The sequence below is a fragment of the Eschscholzia californica genome, unplaced genomic scaffold (assembly GCF_041429995.1).
Source record: "Eschscholzia californica isolate CP2 unplaced genomic scaffold, dmEscCali1.0.p SCAF_2, whole genome shotgun sequence".
Lineage (NCBI taxonomy): Eukaryota > Viridiplantae > Streptophyta > Magnoliopsida > Ranunculales > Papaveraceae > Eschscholzia > Eschscholzia californica.
In genome coordinates, this window is record NW_028238309.1 from 47,058,320 (window position 1) to 47,079,291 (window position 20,972).

At 35.9% G+C, this 20,972-nt stretch overlaps 4 protein-coding genes across 19 annotated transcripts; 3 read left to right on the forward strand and 1 right to left on the reverse strand.

Annotated features, from left to right (window-relative positions):
* Nucleotides 1–282: 282 nt before the first annotated feature.
* Nucleotides 283–781, forward strand: LOC147558458 (uncharacterized). The gene is made up of 2 exons (XM_086657504.1): nt 283–499; nt 595–781. Exons 1-2 carry the CDS (start codon nt 374–376, stop codon nt 658–660), a joined length of 192 nt encoding a protein of 63 aa, XP_086513630.1. The 5' UTR covers nt 283–373; the 3' UTR covers nt 661–781.
* A 1,980-nt stretch (nt 782–2,761) lies between these two features.
* Nucleotides 2,762–5,955, forward strand: LOC147558459 (uncharacterized). Of its 4 annotated transcripts, none has more exons than XM_086660137.1 (12): nt 2,762–3,122; nt 3,212–3,346; nt 3,446–3,512; nt 3,699–3,792; nt 3,901–3,957; nt 4,205–4,301; nt 4,428–4,511; nt 4,792–4,896; nt 5,100–5,165; nt 5,252–5,311; nt 5,408–5,456; nt 5,536–5,955. In XM_086660137.1, exons 1-8 carry the CDS (start codon nt 2,960–2,962, stop codon nt 4,797–4,799), a joined length of 705 nt encoding a protein of 234 aa, XP_086516263.1. In that variant the 5' UTR covers nt 2,762–2,959; the 3' UTR covers nt 4,800–4,896; nt 5,100–5,165; nt 5,252–5,311; nt 5,408–5,456; nt 5,536–5,955. The 4 variants fall into 4 exon arrangements, with proteins under 4 accessions (XP_086516263.1, XP_086516264.1, XP_086516262.1 ...); XM_086660138.1 differs by having other exon boundaries at nt 4,205–4,263; nt 4,856–4,896; XM_086660136.1 differs by lacking the exon at nt 4,792–4,896.
* LOC147558460 (KIN17-like protein) lies at nt 5,536–20,438 on the forward strand. Of its 9 annotated transcripts, none has more exons than XR_015234387.1 (4): nt 7,594–8,025; nt 8,187–9,441; nt 10,013–10,451; nt 10,609–11,072. XR_015234387.1 is itself a non-coding variant. In XM_086660127.1 (3 exons), exon 3 carries the CDS (start codon nt 8,203–8,205, stop codon nt 9,400–9,402), a length of 1,200 nt encoding a protein of 399 aa, XP_086516253.1. In that variant the 5' UTR covers nt 5,536–6,830; nt 7,477–8,025; nt 8,187–8,202; the 3' UTR covers nt 9,403–9,525. The 9 variants fall into 9 exon arrangements, 4 of the variants coding, with proteins under 4 accessions (XP_086516253.1, XP_086516252.1, XP_086516254.1 ...); XR_015234386.1 differs by having other exon boundaries at nt 10,013–10,317; nt 10,406–11,072; XR_015234389.1 differs by having other exon boundaries at nt 7,667–8,025; nt 10,406–10,506; nt 10,747–11,072.
* Nucleotides 12,726–17,856, reverse strand: LOC147558461 (uncharacterized). Of its 5 annotated transcripts, none has more exons than XM_086660132.1 (12): nt 17,751–17,856; nt 17,529–17,657; nt 17,378–17,451; nt 17,245–17,272; nt 16,296–16,564; nt 16,142–16,226; nt 15,114–15,155; nt 14,477–14,645; nt 13,936–13,988; nt 13,562–13,792; nt 13,007–13,053; nt 12,726–12,913 (listed from the first exon to the last, which is right to left on the reverse strand). In XM_086660132.1, exons 2-12 carry the CDS (start codon nt 17,601–17,603, stop codon nt 12,856–12,858), a joined length of 1,131 nt encoding a protein of 376 aa, XP_086516258.1. In that variant the 5' UTR covers nt 17,604–17,657; nt 17,751–17,856; the 3' UTR covers nt 12,726–12,855. The 5 variants fall into 5 exon arrangements, with proteins under 5 accessions (XP_086516258.1, XP_086516260.1, XP_086516261.1 ...); XM_086660134.1 differs by having other exon boundaries at nt 17,245–17,280; nt 17,751–17,805; XM_086660135.1 differs by lacking the exon at nt 17,245–17,272 and having other exon boundaries at nt 17,751–17,805.
* Nucleotides 20,439–20,972: the final 534 nt, after the last annotated feature.

The window sequence follows — 20,972 nt, forward strand, 5'->3', positions numbered from 1 at the left end:
CAATTATTAGTTAATGATCTAAATGAGATACTTGCTCGATATGAAAATTATCGGTATTGGACCGGGTAATACTCGGTGGATAAAAGTTCCTATCGATATGGAATGAGGACGTAGTCCTAGTGACCCACAACTGGTATAAACCTTTGTCATCCATATATACTTCAATTTTATACTGGTTTTTCCGATTTTAAATCCGAAAGGGAGAGAGACAAAGAAAGTTGGGAGGGGGTAAAGGTCCCTGCCAAAGTGCCGTAGGCCCCCCATTAAACATGGGACATCTCACGTACACACAACCTTATAGTTGACTGAAGTTTGTTTAACCAAAGGAAGGAACAAAAACAAGGAAGATTAAACTAAATCTAAGGGTAAAAGGATGAACCAGAAATTCGGCGGGAAGAAACCGACGGGAACGCCGTCACTGGCATGGTCGACTGCCGTGATAGTCGTATCACTCCTTGCTGGTGCCTCAGTTGTTCATAACATCTTCAAACCTGATCTTGTAAGTAAACATCTATTTCTTTTAATAATGCCTCTCACCTGTTCGACGAAATTCCCCACCTAATATTTTTCTTTTTCATCTTTTAATGTGCATAGACATTGCCGGCGATGGAGAATAGTGATGTTAGTACTACTAATCAAGACCAACCCAAGAAAGATTAGAATGGGTATCAAGAAGAAGAAGAAACCCACAATGCTTGAACCTCAAGGCGGATTTATCTATTTGGAAATAACCTGTGTGAATTTTATGGGATAATGAATGAATTCTCTCATTAAATTGCTACTCGTTTTTTTTTTACATGAATATTTCTTGGCTCTTTCGGGAATCCTACTTTCAGGATTCCATTATATTCTCTATTGGGTTCGAGTTATCTTTCGTGTTCTTTCTCCGACTTTTTAACATTTTCGCTAAATTTGGCGAATCTTGAAGAGTCAGTGTAGTAATTATAGAGGTTTTGTATAGATAGATAAAAACAACAAAATCAAAACAAGCAAACAATCCTTTATATTTACATAGTTAAAAAACAACATAATCAAAACAAGCAAGCAAAGAGTTGATATCCTTCAAAGTACTATATTTATGAATCTCCAGAAAATACAACCTTTTACATAATTGAGGCAATGAACAGCTAACAGCCTCCATTGAAGCATTGTCTCCCCTTCATCTAATTAGTCATTCATAGAAACTGTATAGAGATACTGAACTGTAAAGTTTTTTTTCAAGCTAGTGTTCATTCCAAGTGATCCGGGGAATTCACAAGGGGACTAGACAGGTTTGGTCACAAGAACAAAAAATGGAACAAACAATGAAAAAGCAAATGACTCCCAAGTATAATTATTTCCAATCAGTAAATGCACAAATTACAATTCAGTGTTTTCATAAGTTTTTTGCTTGAATTGTCGGTGTGCCTCAAACCTTTAACTTTTAAGGTGGAAAACTAAACCTCTTATCATTCCAACAATGGGTTGTTGGTAGTATTTACATAAATGATACTGAAAGGTGTAAGGGTGCTTCTAAAGGCACCGGGCCAAAAGACTGTTAGCATCCGGAAATTTTATTGACTCGGGTCAATAGCCATTGACCCGAGTTCTCTATAAGCACCGGTTTTTAATGTGGGTGACACTCACCTTCATTTGCTTCTTCCATCTTCTTCTTCCAAAATAAAAAGAATACCAATTCATTTTTTTTTCAAAACAAAAATCATATGTGCTCATCTAGATAGTGTAAGTAAAAAAAATTCATTTTTTCTTATTTACTTTATATTCCTGTTAGTAAATACACAAAATTGAAAAGAATGGGTCCACTCTCTTCTTCCTTCACCAAATTTCATCCACAAAATAAACTCATTTTCTCTCATCTTCCTTCTCATGTTCATTTTCATTCCCTTCTATATCCCCTTTGTAAATGTAGAAGAAAGATTGCAAGATTCAGAAAGGTAGAGAGAGAGAGATGAGAATAAGGGTTTTTAGAGAGAGAACGATGAAGAAAACCTTGCGAGAAGTAGCAGAGGAGCTGGTCATGGTCGAGTTCACGAGAAAGAGAGTGAGGATTGGGATGTTTTTTAAGCCCCGGATCAGCTGATCCGTTTGGCCCTCTTAGGTCCCGGATCAGCTGATCCGTTTGGTCCTCCTAAGTCCCGGATCAGCTGATCCGTTTGGTCCTCCTTGGTCCCGGATCAGCTGATCCGTTTGGTCCTCTTAGGTCCCGGATCACCTGATCCGTTTGGTCCTCTTAAGTCCCGGATCAACGGATCTGTTTGGTCCTCTTAAGGCTCGGACTGGTTCAGTCCGTCCGATAGATTTTGTTTGATTTTGTGATAAACGGATGGAGTGTTAGGGTTAAGTTGGCTTTGACTGGTGCCTACATAGTTGAACGGTGCTAACAGAGAAATGAGCAGTTGGGCCTGGTGCTAATAGAGATGGATGCTAACAGCCTTTTGGCTTGGTGCCTTTAGAAGCACCCAAGGTGTAATACCCAAAATCCAGTTATCAAACGAAATATTTATGTTATTCCGATCTTCCGTAGAACTACTGAGTGTACGAGGGTTTCCACTCTGAAAAGGAGTTATATGATATGTAGCTAAGCTGGATTATTTTGTTTTGAAAATATTATTTATTTTTAGGAGAAGTTATGATATTAACAAACTAAAGTATAGATTTTCAAAAAAATAATAATTTCTTGCTAGACTAATCTACAGATAAGATTTTTTTTTGTTGAACAAATCTACAGATAAGATTGGTAAATTAGAACGACATCTACAGTGAATAATTTCTTGCTAGACTAATCTCACCTTAGACCTATTAAGAAAAATATGACCTTTTGAACAGAAAAAAAAGAGACCTAAACAGTTCCCATGATTGAAGGAAGTGCTCTCACCAACCGCGGAGTGATGAGGTGTTGATGCATTCAAACTGTTAATTGTAATGAACTATTGGCGCGCCAGAAATTAGCCCCCAAAAAATGAGAGAGCTAGGGTTTCAAATGAAATTCCAGTCTTCAGCAAAGTTCATCTTCTTTCCTTGTCTAATTTCCTCTATCTTTGTTATCATCTCTCAATTTACTCTATCCTTGGTTCCCCACTATTTCCCTTCCTCCCCTCTTCTTCTCCAGCTCTACTTCTCAGGTACCTTTAATTCTTTCAATTTCTTTGATTTCAGGGGTAGAAAATGTCCACCTCCCCAAAAATTTGACCTAAAGTACTTGTAATTGCAGTTCTCCTTCTACTTGTTATTACTGGTATTGGTAAACTTTGCAGGAGTGTTCTTGGTATTTATGCATCTGCTCCAGCTTTGGTCTTCATGAACATCTTATTTATCTGGGGTGTTCATATTATAGTGATTCGAAAAGGTTTTAGTTGTTCTTACTTTCAGTTTTCTAACTTTTATGCCTAATTTATGAATTGAAATTCTTGAATTCATTATCTTATCAATCTCTTATTTTGTGCAGTTGTTCCTTTATCAATGGATATTATGTTAAATGTTGAGTTTGCACTGCTCTTGTTTGGTTTCCTTAGGTTAGTACACAAAATTATTTTAGACTCACTTTCACTTACTATAACAAATTTTTTTTCTCTCAGTACTTGCATAAGGTGGGAAATTGAATTCTAGGGTTAAAGTTTCTTGAATGTGGCGTTGTATATGGAACGAAATGGTTCATTAGTTAGATTTTATTATTCATTTTGTTGGACTTGTTGTTTCAGTATCTTTTACAGTGATCCTGGTCGAGTTGTATATGGAGATTCTAGTTCGGACCAAGCTGGTCCAACTGAAGATCTTGAAGTATCTTACTCAGAGGTTGTAAGAAATTGGGTTTGATTTTTTCTAGAAACGTTTCCGTTTGATCTTCTAATAGACCAGTAAACTAGATGTGGGTAGTTACTCAAAATTTATGTAATAATGTAGGAAGAAAAGCACTTAATGATCGGCGTATTTCCTGATAAGGCAGATATAATTGTTGAGGTAATTCTCTTTGTTCATATTTTCCTTAGTTATTGAAAAAATCGCCTTTGGTACTTATGTCTACAATTTTGTATGCATGACGAGGTTTTCTATTATGTATCGTGAAAGGTTGGTTTGATATCGTCGTGAGACTTTTTTTGAAGTACTTCCAAGTTCTAGTTTTGCCTTTTCTAATAATCAACTTTGAAACGAAGCAGCTTCTATTGAGCTGAATTTTGGTGACTCTACAATATCATCCGTTGTGCAGAATTCTTGTGGAACAAGGAGGATAAGATATTGTAAAAGCTGCAAAGCATACACCAGAGGGTATGACCATCATTGTCCCGCTTTTGGGAATTGTATAGGTGATCTCGTCACATAAATAACACGCTATTGCCTTTACTTTTGTACTTCCTTACTCTTGATGATGACCTCTTGTACATAATAAAAAAAGATAATAATTCAATCAAAATTGGTGGTTTTTATTGCAGGAGAAAACAATCATTTACTGTTTCTGGCCCTTCTAGTTGGATTTGTTATGGTTGAAGCTTCCTATATTGTTTGCTCAAATCAATGTGAGTAATGAATAGTGGGTTATTTCCTGTAGGACTTGTTTTTGGTAATTTGAAGGATCACACGTTATATCAGTTATTGTCATTGCCCACATACATAGATTTCTTTTAAAAGGCAAAATTTAAATTGAAATGTACATTATTTCAGCCTGAGGTGAAATTACACAATAAAAGACGTTTTTTTGTCCTCATTTTGTGTATTTCCGAATCTACTTATTCTTTCCATGAAATTCTCTTTTTCATTGATAGTCAAGACATATGCTTGTTTTTCCATGAAGTATAGGGGTTTAACATGAAGGTTGTAAGAAATATGAAACCCTGACTTGCAATTTTCTTCCAAACAATAGATATTTCAAAAACAAAGATCTTGGATGAACCTATATTGAAGGTATGCCTTTTCTTTCTAACCTAACTTTCTCACTTTTTCATGTTGCCAAATCTTTTCAAATGCTGGTTAGTTGATAGTTTTGGTATGCACCGGCTGACGTGCTTTCATTAATTACTTCGGTTATAAGATCATTGTTATATCTTACTCATGACAAGAGCCAATGGACGGATTCGTTTTATTATTTGTTCTTTTTGTTCATGCAGACTCATCTATCTGACGATTTGGTTATCAGTACGATGCTATTCTCACTTCTTCAAGTGACATGGCAGGTTTTGCTCTTTTAACTATAACATTTAGTTTTATACTCCTCTGATAATATTTATATCCTAATTATATAATTTTGATTGTTAAACAGGTATTCTTCCTTATTTGGCATATTTATTGTGCTTGTGTCAACATTAGAACTGATGAATGGGTAAGAAGCACTAGAGACCCAACACTTCCACTGAAGTAATATAGATTTCACCCTTTCCGTTCATAATTTAGAAGAATTTTATTTTGTTTTCTTCAGATAAACTGGAGGAAATATCCGGAGTTCAAACTTGTTCATCCTCAAGCAGGTGAATTTCTGTTCAAATTTCAGGTCTCTTTATACCAGCTCACTGTCGACACATTTTCTTATCATTTGATTTTTCTCAGGGCAATCGTTTTCGGAAATAACATTCGTTAATCCTTATGATAAGGGTGTTTTATGCAACTTGAAGGAGCTTCTATCACTGAAATAGTCCATTATCCAGACACATTTATCATCTTTGGCAAAATGAGTTTTCAAATAGCTCGTGTGGAGTCAATGTTTTGACAATTCGAGTTCTCATATGTTGAATTAGAAGGCGGAAACTAGATGAGTTGTGAAGAACTTATGAGCGAAACAGCTGAAGTTCATTACGTTGTTCAAGATGAGGATACTGTAAAGGAGGGCTAAGAATTCATTTTCAGGTTTTATTCATGGGCCGAAGAAAGTGTTATTCCATGAATTTAACTTGATAAGTAACTGTTATATCATATGTCGGTTCCTGTTGAATTCGGATTGTAAAATAATAGAAGTTTTTGTTTTGTGCTCATCTAACTCAAACAAGCCTTGGAAGTTAAGAGTTCAATTTTGAAACACAGTTGCCACCTTTTTGTTCTTCTCACGTACATGATTGCCCTTGACTTGGTCAATTTTCTACAACCAACTGAAGTTTTATTTGCACACACAATCGCCTTGCATGAAGATTGCTTGCAAACAGAAAATACTCGGCTCTTTTTCCTCTCACCATCACAACCACCAATGAGGTTCCCTTTCTCTATTTTAGTGTTTCATGAAATTTTCGTTTAAGATTAGTAGGAAGTTCTTTTTAGGCGAAGAATCGTTAGTCTAAGGGTTTCAGACAGTTGTCGATTGATAGTTGTGTTGTGGGTGTCGGTGAGAAGTGGTGTGTGAACATCATATATATTATGTGAATAGCAAAAATGGATTTGGATGTTGTTTGTCATAGGCAGGCCCTCTCTGTTAGCTCCCTGGACTGGACCTATTCCCAATATCTGGATGGAAGCCGAGATGCGCGTGTGCCGGATGGTTGAGACAGATGGCAAGGTCCACATATGTGGCTTGGGCTGCTTGACAATATTGTTGGTATCCTTTATGATGGACGAGAGTTTAGAACTCAAGGAGGCGTTATACGGGACGGCACGAGCTATGCTCATATGTTGGAACGCTAAGGTGTCACGCCGCATTATTGGTGAGACCAAGATGACTTGACGGTCGATATGATCTGGGATGTTCGGGAAGACTGACTATGTACTAGGTGGGAGTGCATAGCACCGCATGTCATTAGTATTTGATATTCCGCACTTCGACCCGCGTACTTTAAGCGTATTATGTCGGGTCGACCTAACAGTCTGTTACACTTGCCATGCTTAGTCTGGGACACATGGTAAGTTCTAAGAGAGGGGCGGGCCTAGGGGTTGGAAACGGACCAGACGGGTAGTCCACGGTCCCTTACTCTTCCGGTCCGGGCGGAACGGACAAATTCTCGATTTGTCCGTTTGGACATCCAGACAAATCGGGCGGTTACTTGACAAAATTTGGTTGTCCGTTGCCCGTCCGTGTCCGCCTAAATTGTCGGACAGTACCCGGACCGGTCGGACTCGGGCACAATCTTTTTTTTTTTTTTTTACTTGAATGCCTGTAAAAGATATTAATTAAGATTTCATCCAAGCAAAGTCGATAAAACATAATCCCACATTGTAAACTTAGTCTTTCCATGCATATACATGTAAGTATGTGTCTAAATGTTAACTATATCAATTGATTCGCATACACATGTAAGTGTGTAGTCTAAATGTTAACTATATTAATTGATTATAACTATCTATATATGATTAAAATGTCTAAGTAAGTCGAAAATATCAATCGGTCGGGCTTATCGTTCGGACTCGGGCGGAATGCCGGTTAGAGCCTTTTGTCCGTGTCCGTCCGATTAAATTTGCCGGTCCGGTCGGGAAGTGTCCGTCCCGGACACCGAGCGCCCACGGTCACATCGGACTCGGGCGGTTCACGGGCGGATCCAGACTCACGAGCCTTTTTCCCACCCCTAGGCGGCCCTATGCTAATTCTTCGGGAGCCTATAGACCCACCCACAAGGGCGAAGTCACGAGTAGCCTAGGGGAAGTTCCGATATATTCTCAAAGAGGTCTTGTAATTGCGGGCAGCGATCTTTTATTTATTTATTCTTCTGAATAAAAATCGGACTAGAGAGAAAAAGAGCCGTGTTCATCTTCTGAGTTTTAAATCAAATAAACCATCCATCCGACATAACACGACGGAGGATATAGCGTGAACAAAGTCAATAATATTACACTTAATTGAAATTAATTAAGGACCAAAGTGCTAGGCGCAAGTTCATGAGGGGTCGTATTTTAATCGCGAGGGCAGTAAGAGAGGGCAAAATCTGTCGGCTACCAAGCTTTACACGAAGAGTCTCCAGATGAGTTTGAATCATCTTCTGAGTTGTGACCGAGACGGTATACCGAAGGTAAATCCCTTTTCTTCTTCGTCTTCAATCGAACAGATCAGAAACCCTAATCGCTCTTAGTCCTGTCAGTCTTCTCACCATCAACACAACTTCTAATTCTACAGTTCTCCAGGTAAGTGATTGAGTTTTCTTTTACGTTTCTTTCCAGCTTTAAATTGATTCCATTGATAACTTTCTCTTTACAAATTCAAGCTAAAACCCTAGAATTGTGTTATTTAGATTTTAGAAACCATATCTATCAATCTTCGTTTTAAAGCTTCTCTATACATTCAGGTTCTGATACAAATCAATGGGTAAGAACGATTTTCTCACGCCTAAGGCTATTGCTAATCGAATCAAAGCAAAAGGGCTTCAGAAGCTTCGATGGTATTGTCAGATGTGTCAAAAACAATGTAGAGATGAGAATGGATTCAAGTGTCATTGTATGAGTGAGAGTCATCAACGTCAAATGGAAGTTTTTGGGCAAAACCCTCACCGGGTTATCGATGGGTACTCAGAAGAGTTTGAGAGTACTTTTCTTGATCATATGAAAAGGAGTCATCGATTTAGTCGAATTGCTGCAACTGTTGTTTATAATGAGTATATTGCTGATAGGCACCATGTTCATATGAATTCTACTGAGTGGGCTACTCTTACTGAATTTGTTAAGTACTTAGGTCGAACGGGAAAGTGCAAGGTTGAAGAGACACCAAAAGGATGGTTTATGACCTATATAGATAGAGACTCAGAGACCCTTTTCAAGGAAAAGTTGAAGAACAAGCGAATTAAGTCGGATTTAGCAGAGGAGGAGAAACAAGAGAGGATAATTAGGAGACAAATCGAACGAGCGGAGCAATCAATGCCTGTGTCGAATGAGGAAGGACTAACACAACCTGAGCAGTCTGACCAGTTGTTAGTATCTAAACCAGAACAAGGGGGTAAGATTGCATTCGCTCTTGCTTCGTCTTCTAAACCCGTTCCTAAAGAAAATGGTGAGAGCTCCAAAGTTGTTTTCGAAGAAGCTGTAGCTGAAAAAGTTGAGAAGAAGAATAAAGCTAACGGTAGTTCAAATAGAGGTAGTGGTAATGGTGGTTCAGCGTTGGATGAGTTGATGAAAGAGCAAGAGCAGGCAAAAGAGCGAAGCAATCGGAAAGATTACTGGTTATGTGAGGGAATTATAGTTAAGGTAATGAGCAAAGCCTTGGCTCAAAAGGGGTATTATAAACAGAAAGGATTGGTTGTTAAGGTGATAGACAAGTATGTAGGAGAATTGGAGATGCTTGATAGCAAACATGTACTTAGAGTTGATCAAGAGGAGCTTGAAACCGTGATTCCACAAATCGGGGGTCTTGTGAGGATAGTAAATGGGGCTTATCGAGGATCGAAAGCTAGGTTGTTGTCAGTTGATACAGAAAACTATTGTGCGAAGGTGCAGATAGAGAAAGGAATATATGATGGCAGGTTACTTCAGGCTGTTGACTATGAGGATATCTGCAAGATCGGGCAGTGATCTTGCTTTTAACATCAAGAGCGGAAATTTCTATTCTCGGTAATTGATTTGCATCACTTGAATTTTTACTTTCTTCTTCTAAACGAATAGTTCAAGATTATCAATTGGCCTACATTTCTTTTATATTCATGTTAATTTTAGTCTTTATCTCGTTCTTTGCATAAACAATGATAAACTCTTCAACGCAACACCATATATAATTGCTTATAGTGATCAAAATAATATCTAGGAATTGTTCTTTCTGAACTCAGTGGAATCTAAATTATGATTTTATTCGTGTAGATCATACTTCGATTAGGTTGCTCAATTGTGTGAATTATCACTGCTTAGCCTGCAAAAGGACTGCATAAAATCATATTTAGCTAGTAGTGGTTCCGTTCCCTACTGTGTGGTAGTACTCTCAGAAGCTTATACATATAGATTCCTTTAGGCATCAGAATGAGAGAATGAATTGTAGTCTGGGTGTTTCATTTTCTTTCTTGCTCTTAGGTTTCTTATATGGCTCCCTATTGATGCCTGTGGTTCTACTACTTTTTCAAGTTCAGAAGATCTTTGTCAAGAAAGGGGATCCTATAGCTGTTTTAAGCTTAACCAGATGGATTTTGTCCAGGTGAAATGAAGAGGCAGAAGATCGAGATGGTACTTCAAATCACACATATCTTCTCTTTCCACCCAATACTTGAATTAGCAGAAGAATCACACATATCTTCTCTCTCATACTTCCCCACATCTGTTTTCACAACTTCATCTTTCATTTTCATCTTCTCCATACTTAACATAATTCGCTTTCCCATTTTCTGTAATAAACATAACCCTCATCTCATCATCTTTATCTGTAAATGATAAATGGATCTGTTCTGGTCCACCCCCTAGCTGAAACCCTAATTCCTTTACGCGTAAATGTTTCCTTTCCTGGTAATGGGTTATGATGATGATCTACTTTTTTACTATCAATTTCATTTTCTGTCCATCTAAAGATTCGAAACTCATAATTTGATCGTAGGTTAACTAATGGAAGCTCAAACGAACATGACCCAGATTTCCAATTGGTACAAGAAGATAAGAAAACATAACCAATAAAGTTATCATCGGATGAGTTTGGAGGTGAGTAAATGCCTAACCAATCGTAATTTGAAGGTGATTAGATTCCAGTCCATTTGATTTGAACCGAGTCACCTGATTTGTTAAGTGTTTTGGGGGTGAAAGAAATTGAGAGTGGAGAAGAAATTTGTTTCAAGTAATTCAATTCCGTTTATTCCTTCTTCATTCTTCTTTGTCTGTGTGAAATTAATTTCCTTTATCAATCGGAAATTAAAGTATTTTTTAATTTCCAACAAACTTCAGTTTGGAAATAGTGTAAAGATGATGAAGAAAAAGATGGGCTTCGAAGGAATCATAGATGGATTGGATAATGGTGGTTTTGTGGATAAGCAGAGAGAGAAAGAAAGGGAGTTCGATTTGGCCATGGAAGTGTTCTCTTAGAGAGAGAAAAAGCTCTACAATCTCATAAAATTGAGAACCAATTATACAATAAGGTCCCCTAGTTTATGATCATTTTCGAGTTGACTCTACCGTTTTAGCAAAATGACTAGATTACCCACTTTTTAAGTTTTCGTCAAAATTGTTTTAACATTAATTTTTTTTTCCAATGTTACCGTTAATTTTTATTATATTTCATTTGTTTAATATTCTTAATTCCAGCTTCATTATGTTGGAAATGGTGCCCACTTGGAATTAAGTCAACTTGTTAAAAGTCGATTTGAATTGGTTTAACTCGTCGACACTGGGAGATATTCGCCTATGTCTCTTTGAACTCTTCAATATATAGATCCGTTATGGATGGATGAGATATTGACAATCCAAGTTTTGACAAAGTTAGAGTTAAATCTAACAATGGTTTAACTGGAACGGGGTTAGAATGTAAGACGGTCAAGTGAAATTGGGGATCTAATGGTAAATGATGAAATATTTGAATCCAGCGGTCGACGTTCCACCATCCTCATCCATGACCCATGGCCAGCGCAAGGCATGTGTCTAGAAACGTTAAAGTCCTCATACCTAACGACCAGTTGGATTCCCCAAGATATGTTGGGTTGACACAAATCATCACATCTTTTTTACCGCGAACGACATTAATTGTGACTTTAGCCAACCGACATGTCCCTAATAACAATGTATATTCATTTTTTATATATAAGATTCAAACTTTTCGTCATTTTATAACTAGTTTTTTCCCAATTTAGAACTTAAGAAAGGATTATTCATTCGGAACTTTTGGTAGATACTCAAAGTTTCTAAGAACTTTGGAATGGGATTTTAACAACATACGTGTCTATTACCTTTCCAAGACATATAATGGCATGCATATTAAGGTTGCCCCCTCTTTATTATTGAAGTGTCATCCTAATGAAAAAGTAATCATTGTATTTTGGGAGACAAGCTCCAACACCGTTTTATCGAGGACAAGGCCTATAATTGTCTTGACAAAAGAGATTACTTTTCTCGATTAAACTACTTTATCGTATCCTCCAGTTTGAACTTTATTATTTTTATTTCTAGTATGTGATTCTTGAACCCGAAAGTGTCTGATTTTCAAATCATAGTTCATCTGATTATAAAGTATCAAATCAGAAAACACAAAAGGAGCATACCTCCTCTTTCCAATCTTAAACAACCAATGACATTCGACTGAAAACCATTTGTTCTTCATAATTTAGAATCTTACTAGTTAGAGATTCAAAAGATATTAAGGCATTATCTTCCTTAGTTTTTCCAATTTAACTTGTATAAATGTGTTTTCAAATTTAGATACATACAAAATCAAAGACAAAACTAGTTCTTATTTGAATAACTTGGTTCAAGGACTCATAGAGTTAATTAAAGACAAAATTAGTTCTTATTTGAATAGGGTAGTATCTGAATCTGTATCTAGCACAACGCAGGTCCAAAACAAATATATCAACCGTGAAGAACATAGTCCACGTTTTAGTTTTGTTTTGAAATCGATCTAAATAGTCTTATAATTATCCTTAACCCTACTAAACATTTGTTATTGATTGAGAAGGAGATGAAATTGTTGAGAAGAAGATTCAAAAGAAGAGATGGTTAAAAAATATATATATTTTTTATATATTACTTACCAGCCCAATAAACCCGTCTTCATAAGTGCCTATGGCCAGTTTTTCCAACACATTTTATAATTTGCCCAGTCTAAACCCTAAAATCTTATATGCCCATAAGTATCTGAGCACGGCCGCCGGATTCTCACCCTTCCCCTCAAGTCCATCACCACCACATTGCCTTTGATGTTTGAATAGGAAATGTTTTACAAAGAGAAAAACTCCCTAATAATTTCATTTATAACCTCTTAATCGTAACTATAGCTTATAAGTTATCTGTGTAAGATTTTGTCCGAAAATGGTTCTATTTTACTACTCAACTAAAAAAAACTACTCATATAAAGGAAATCATCGGAATTTCTTCTCGAACAATGTCGAAAATTTCACCAACCCTGGAACAAGGAGATCAGAAGAAGAATTACTATCAACCAAAAAAATTGAAATCACAACAATCTCTATTAACTTAGTTTGCTGAACAAATATACCTGGAGGGGTTCACATTCACCTCCTGAGGCCATATAACTAGATATACCTGCAATACGAATGTTCAGACATTTAGACGATTCAAAGAAACGAAACGTCACATATTAGAATCTTGTAATCCAGTTGTGGCATATGATGGTTGAAATGTTGCCACATTCGATATGAAGAAGGAACAAAGAAAAAGGTTCCGAGTAGCATTCCTCGATGTGTAAACATCACAGTTAGAGCAACTGATGTTATTTTGCTTAAAGAAATTTGCTTCATGATATCTGATTCTTTCTGTTTATTATCGAATCAATTCATTTATTAGGTTTTAGATGTAATTTCTAGTCAAAGTAACACTGATAAATGATAATGAATACAGTTTCACTAAAACACCAATTTTGATTCTTGAATTTCTGGTTCTCCAATTTTAGACTTTGGGTTGTTGTTTGCTTTTCATTTTCTCTTTGGGCATTCCATAGTGCAAGCAACTGTGCGTTAATTCATATGATATTTCTCTCATTTTCTTTCACGAACACTAGCCACAAACTTACTAGAAAAATAGGTGCGCGTACCTCTAAAGCCTTTTCATCTGGTCGAGTGTTATCTCGTTTGGTGATCAGACTGTTAGATTTCCAACCATTTATTCTTGGAGGGATTGGCTCACAATTTTCTTCAGAATACAAGTTGCATTTTGCCAAATCATCAAATTCGCCAGGATATAGCTCATCTGACCAGCAAAGCGAAGTACTATTTTGTGAAGATTCTTCACAACTAAGAGATAGTAACTCGATCACGAGCATCCGCTATCCACGCAAAAAAGTATACCCACATATTAAGGTTTCAAGATCTTAATTTTTCAGAGAGAGAAAATACAGGTGATAGGGATAAGAGAGTAGAGGTGTTCTTTGCAGGTTAAAAGAAATTTCAGGAGAAGCACACCAATTACCTTAAGAATAAGCTCTAGGCCGAACATCTCAACGAGTTCATTTGCCAGGTTCTCTAAAATTGTCAAAACAACAAAAATCAAAGTCACTACCACATTGGAAATTTTTTCAAATGTTATTTGTTATATACTTTCTCAATGGGGAATAATGCTAGTTAATGTCCACCATCATTTGGTTTGGTGGTTGGACACCCACTCCGAATACCCGGAGGTCACAAGTTCGATCCATGGTGGGAGTGGAAATTCATCATTTATTGACTTGTGTTAATATACGGTATCAATAAAATAAAGGTAGAAATAATAAATAGGCTTCAGTTAGCCCCATAGGATGCCCTTAAGGGTTTTATATGGCCTTTAGAGCCCCAAAATTTCTTTCAGGATGGGAGTTAGAGGGCTTATTCGAATATCAATGCATGATGTATGTTCATATATTGTATTCATGATATAGTCATGCCATGTAATATTGTAATGACTGTAGGAATCCATGTCAAAAAAATTAATAATGCTAGTTCATGGATATCTAACGAAGAGATCTGAAGCATACCAAAGTATGGGATGGACAAGAACTTGAATACTGGAATGCCTCCACCATCACCATTATCAGTATCCTCACCACGATGACTAGAAAATGTAACAAGCGGACTATTGGTTGGTCCTTTGATGAACTGTCGCATGGAGCTAGAAGCATAAACAATATCTGAAACGACACCAACCTGCAAATAAAATCAACATAAAACACACAATGAATTGATTTGCACTGACCTGTCGTCAGTAGACTACTCAGCATGCATCTCACAAACACACAAGAGAATGAAATAACTCAGTACTTACTCCATGTTCATCTTTTTGTTTCCCTTCCTGTATTACCTTATTTAGTACCTCGTTTAGTGTTTACTTACATTCAGGATTACTTGTTTCTAAAGTTTCTACCAGGATCAGTAGTTGCTATTATAATAGACTGACGAAAGCTATTTGGTGAGGATTGTCATCATGGGTAGATAGGGCTTGGTGCCCATATCTTGAAACGCATAAATTATGATTCTCATAGTTCTTATAGTTTATTTAATAAATTTTTCCCATCGAGTTCACAGATGGTAATGATTCTTCCATGACTCCAAACTGAAACTCACACAGTATAAAGTTCGACCCCTTTCCAGATCAGATTAACAAATGGAACGTACCATATCTTTGTAAGATGCGCAAAGCCGTTTTTGGTGAAGCTCCTGAAACAAGAATCAAATAGTGGGCATAGTTAGAGTCTTAGAGACATTAATGTTAAAATTTCAAAAGTTGAGGTGTATAAAACAATTAGAGACCTGCAATGTACTTCCAATCCAACTTTTGATTATTATTGACTACATCAACCTACATTATCAAAGACGTTATCACAACTCCGAAGGCTCTATATTTATATTTTAGGCGCTTCACCTTTTATATCTAGTGCTTGTCTAAACGATAAGAATGAATTATGTTTAGTAATTCAGATAATGGGCAGATAGACACGACATAAAGCTAAAGGTTTACCATTGTTGGATATATTGACATATCATCCTAGAAACACTATAATACTATATAACTTTTCTATGATGCATATACAATAGATACACATACATTCACATAATCCCATTTCCATAAAACTTAATCTTAAACACTTCAACTAGTTAGCCGAAATATCCTTGCATACTCAGCTAGCTAACACTATATTTTACAAAGAAAAATCCGTAATTCTGGTATGTCAAATTTAGAGTACTCGATCAATGAACTGTAAAAAATTGCACGGACAATCTGGTAAGCAATAGGTAAGACGGGTAGATTTCCCGGTAAAACTGGTAAGAGAACTCTCAATACTTCGAGAAACATCCTTCTGAGTTCAGACACTAATTGAAAGTTTTAAAACATTTAAAGAAAAACCAACCAAGTTAGAAAAAGAAACTGGAAGGAAGTCGTCATCTGTCTTATCAGTTGCAATCAGATCAACAGGAGCTAAATCCTACGCATATTATTCAAAACTATTCCACTTCTCTTTGGTTCAGTTGAACAGTTCCTCAAATTAAGAACAGTAAAAAGAATGTAACTAAATTCCCCAAAAAAATTTACTCTCTCAAACACTTCATAAAGTAACGGACAATATTATAGACCTAAGGATCTAAACCCAACTAACAATTCACATTATGGCGCAGAACCACCGAACAATATAATCCACACATACCTGTTGTTTAGCGAGCTTCGAGCAAGCTTTGTCTCGAATATCGGGCATATCGCTCAAGCAACCCAAATTCATTGAAGGCATATAACTGATCAATATAAGCACTACTATAAGATCACATGAAAACAGAATAGAACAAGCATGAATCTGGGTATACCTCTGAGAAAGATAGGAATTGACTAAAGACGTCGCGTGAGACCTCCCTGTCAATGATTCCGTGTGCCATTTCTGTTTTAGAGTAAACAATTTCTTCCACTGGGTTCTGATGTTTCTCTGAGCTGCAGGTCTCCAAAGCCGTGGTACAGAAGGAGATGGAATGCTAGGATTATGTTTAGGAGTCTGAAGTTTTGGTTCTGTTCTGTCAAAAGTTGATATTGACGAGAAGAAAGGCGAAATTGGGCTTTGCATTGTCACAGACATCACATCCTAAAATACAACAGAGTTTTCAGCTCAACGTAATTAATATTAAGACTGAAACTTCAAGATCATCAACAAGTTAAACTCAAGAATAATACACACAAGGATCACCCTAACCTATTAGGCAACAGCCCGTGAAAATAGAACATGAAAAATACAGATTAAACAAGAAACCAGATAGTGATGAATAATGTGCAAAAGAATGTGGAACTTCATCAGTATGCACTAATCCGCCAAATTCAAAAGCAGTTTATGCTCCTCAATTGGGTTTATATCAGAGTGATTCCAGCATAATCCATAATACAAACATAATCCATTACGTAACAATCCACCAAAATCAAATGATTTGTATGCTCCTTAGTTTCGTTTGTATGAATTTTGTTTATATGGAATTTATCAGTATACCCTATTCCGTGAAAATCAAAAGCATTGTATGCTCCTTAGTTTGGGTTATATCAGATTGCAAAAGAATATGTAATTTTCATCAGTTTACCCTAATGCGCCAAAATCAAAAGCATTGAATGCCCCTTAGTTTGGTTTGCATCAGATTGCTTGCCCCTATAGGCTTCCATAGCAAAGGGGTAAAGCCTTATATCACTTCACAACCATGGGGTCAATTCAGTCATCAATGTTCTTTACATCTACTAAGTACGAGAGGAAGGCCATAAATCAAGAAACTAGGGTTTTACCTTGCCACTGAACTTCTTTTCTAATTCCCTGACAAGCTTGACATGAATCAACAAATAGTAGCGAAACCAACATCAATAAATCAGTTCCATTCATTATACAAAACCTAATAACAAGTAATTATTTGACACTTACACTGCAGAATTGATGTAAAGATTCTTCAAATCACTTTTAAGATCATTGCTGGTATTCTCCAAATCGAACAATGACTATGGACAGAGAGAGAAAAAACCCTAAATCAGATACTAAAGAGAGAGATTATGGAAAAGAAGGGACGCCCAATTACCTGGGCAACTGTCTCGCCGAACTCAGTTCGCTCGACGCCCTTATCCTTCTGGATATTCCTCATGGCGGTGAACATCTTGGAATCGCAGTGAACTCTTCACTGAAAATCTCTCTCTCTCTCTCTCTCTCACTAAACAAGAATCAAAACAATAACTAAGAAACAGATTGAAGAAGGCGGATTATAGAGTTCAAACCAGGCAATGGTTAAGAAGAGATTGTTTACCTTGCAATGGCTCCATAATTGCCCACTCAAACTCAAACAAGACACTGGGTAATAAGTTTACATGGGGGTTTCAGTAATTCTCCCATAGCCTAACTACATTATTTATACCTTAACTAGGGTATATCCCGTGCCCTAGGGCACGGACACTTGTATCGATCAAATGTTACGAAATTTATTATCATATTTTATTGAGAGAGAGACTTTTATTAGTTATTATTTTTTGTATTATCTTTTTGTTTCTTTTCTCTTAAATTAGTTATTATTTTATTGAGAGAGAGATTTTAATTATTTTTTTTTACCTTTGAAATTTATTTTGTTTCTTTTTTTTTGTAAATTAGTTATTTTATTTCTAAGAATGAAACGATTATCGTTTTTAAATAGATAACTTTATTTCTACGAAGGACTATATTTTAAATTTTGAGAAGGACTTCTAGACAATATCCTTTATTAAAAAAGGATGTTTGTCCCAGTCATCGTTTTCCCATCTGTTTTATTATATAGATAATTCCACTTCAAACAACTAAAGATTCCACCTTCTCTTGTGATTTGAACCACTTGGACTACAAACTGTTGACTAACGACAAAAATGTTGCAAAAATGTAGAGAGAGAGAGACAGATGGTCAAATTTTTAGGGTTTATAAGTCATACATCCTCAAGCCCTAAAATCCAACGGACATAAAATAATTAATGGTGTGTTTGGACGACGGGATCATGAATCCGCAGATTCATGAGTCCTTCGGATTCATGAATCTAAGTAATATTTTTTGGTTTGTTTGGCCACTAATAAGAATCCTATGATTTATTATTATTTGAGTATTTCTAAATGCTCTTTTTAAAAAATAATTAAGAAACCTTGTCATAAAAACTCGTTTTTCCAAATATCGTTTCATTCCAGAAGCCTTCGTTTTCTCCATACTTTTTTTCCGAGAACCGTTTTCTCAATTTTTTTCGTAAATCTTTTTTTCCCAAAAATAGTTTTCTCCTAAAGTCGTTTTTTCCTCGAAAACTTTTTTCCCCGAAATGATTTTTTTTTCGAAAATCATTTTTTTCGGTAACCGAGATTTCATGAAACATTTTTTTTCCCGAAAATCATTTTTTATTTCGACATCGATTTTTTTCGATAAAACAATTCAGGCAAAACGATCTTCATGAAGTAAAAAAGTTTTCAGGAAATTTCAGTTATCTAAAAAACGGTTTTCGGAAAAAAAAAGTTATTTGGAGAATAATCGGTTTTCGGGGGAAAAGAAAGAATTTTTGAAAGAAAAAAATGATTTTCGGAAAAAACATAACGATCTTTAAAAAATAATAATTTTGTAGAAGGAAATATTTTTTTGTTGATTTTAAATTTGAAATTTAGATTTATTAATCCAAAATCATAGCAAATCCTACGGGGTAGTGTGGGATTTTAGTCCAATACAAAATTTGGAATTAGGATTCCGAAGATTCAAGAGTCTTAGGATTCTTGAATCCTACCAAATCTCACTTTTAATAGGAATCCTACTTAAGAATCCTGCAACCAAACACACCATAATTTGTTTTTCTAATGTTATTGTCAATTTTTATTATATTTTATTTGTTTTTTTTTTTGATGAAGTATTTTATTTGTTTATTATTCTCAATTCCACCTTCATAATGTTGGAAATGACGTCGACTTGGAATTAATGCGACTTGTAAAGGTCGATTTTGAATTGGTTTAACTCGTCAGGAGATATATGTCACCTTCGTCTCTCTGAACTCTTCAATGAATAGATCCGGTTACGGACGGATGAGATATTGACAATCCAAGTTTTGACAAGGTTAGAGTTAAATTTAACAAAGGTTTAACTAGAACAGGCCAATTGGATTAGAATGTAAGACTGTCAAGTGAAATTGGGGTCTAATGGTAAATGACGAAACATCTAAATCCAGCGGTCGACGTTCCACCATCCTCATCCATGACCTATGGCTAGCGCGAGGCATGCATCTAGAAACGCTGAGATCCTCGTATTTAACAACCTAGTCGGGTGGCCCAAGATATGTTGGGTTGTCCACATGTTTTTAACCGCGAACGACATTAATTGTGACTTTAGGCGACCGACGTGTCCCTAATAACAATGTATATTCATTTTTTATAAATAGGATTCAAAGTTTTCGTCATTTTGTAATTTTTTTGTTTTGTTGAACTTCGTCATTTTGTAATTAGCTTTTCCAATTACAACTCAAGTGATGGTTATTTGTTCGGAACTTTCAGTAGATCCTCAAAGTTCTTAAGAACTATGGGAATTTAGGAAGATACGTGTCTCTAATACCTTTTCAAGACATATACCGGTATGCATATTAAGTTGCCGGCTCTTTATTATTGAAGTTTTATCCTAATGAAAACGTTGTCACTGTATACTGGGAGACAAACTCCAACATGGTTTGAGCCTCGTTTAAACTTCTTTATCGTGTCCTCCAATTTAAACTTTTTTATTTTTATTTATAGTACATGATTCTTGAACCGAAAAATGTGATTTTCAAATCATAGTTTAACTGATTTTAAAGTATCAAATCAGAAAACCGTCAATCTTAAATAACTCTACTACAAATCATTTATTCTCGGTAATTGATTTGCATCACTTGAATTTTTTGCTTTCTTCTTCTAAACGAATAGTTCAAGATTATCAATTGGCCTTCATTTCTTTTATATTTATGTTAATTTTAGTCTTTATCTCCTTCTTTGCATAAACAATGAATGAACGATGATAAACTCTTCAACGCAACACCATATATAATTGCACCATATATAATTGCTTATAGAGATCAAAGTAATATCTAGGAATTGTTCTTTCTGAACTCAGTGGAATCTAAATTATGATTTTATCGAGCACTTCGTGTAGATCATCATACTTCGATTAGGTTGCTCAATTGTGTGAATTATCACTGCTTATCCTGCAAACGGACTACATAAAATCATATTTAGCTAGTAGTGGTTCCGTTCCCTACTGTGTGGTAGTACTCTCAGAAGCTTATACATATAGATTCCTTTAGGCATCAGAATAAGATAATGGATTGTAGTCTGGGTGTTTCATTTTCTTTCTTGCTCTTAGGTTTCTTATGACTCCCTTTTGATGTCTGTGGTTCTACTACTTTTTCAAGTTCAGAAGATATTTGCCAAGAAAGGGGCTCATATAGCTGTTTTAAGCTTAACCAGTTGGATTTTGGATTCCAGGTGAAATGAAGAGGCAGAAGATGGAGATGGT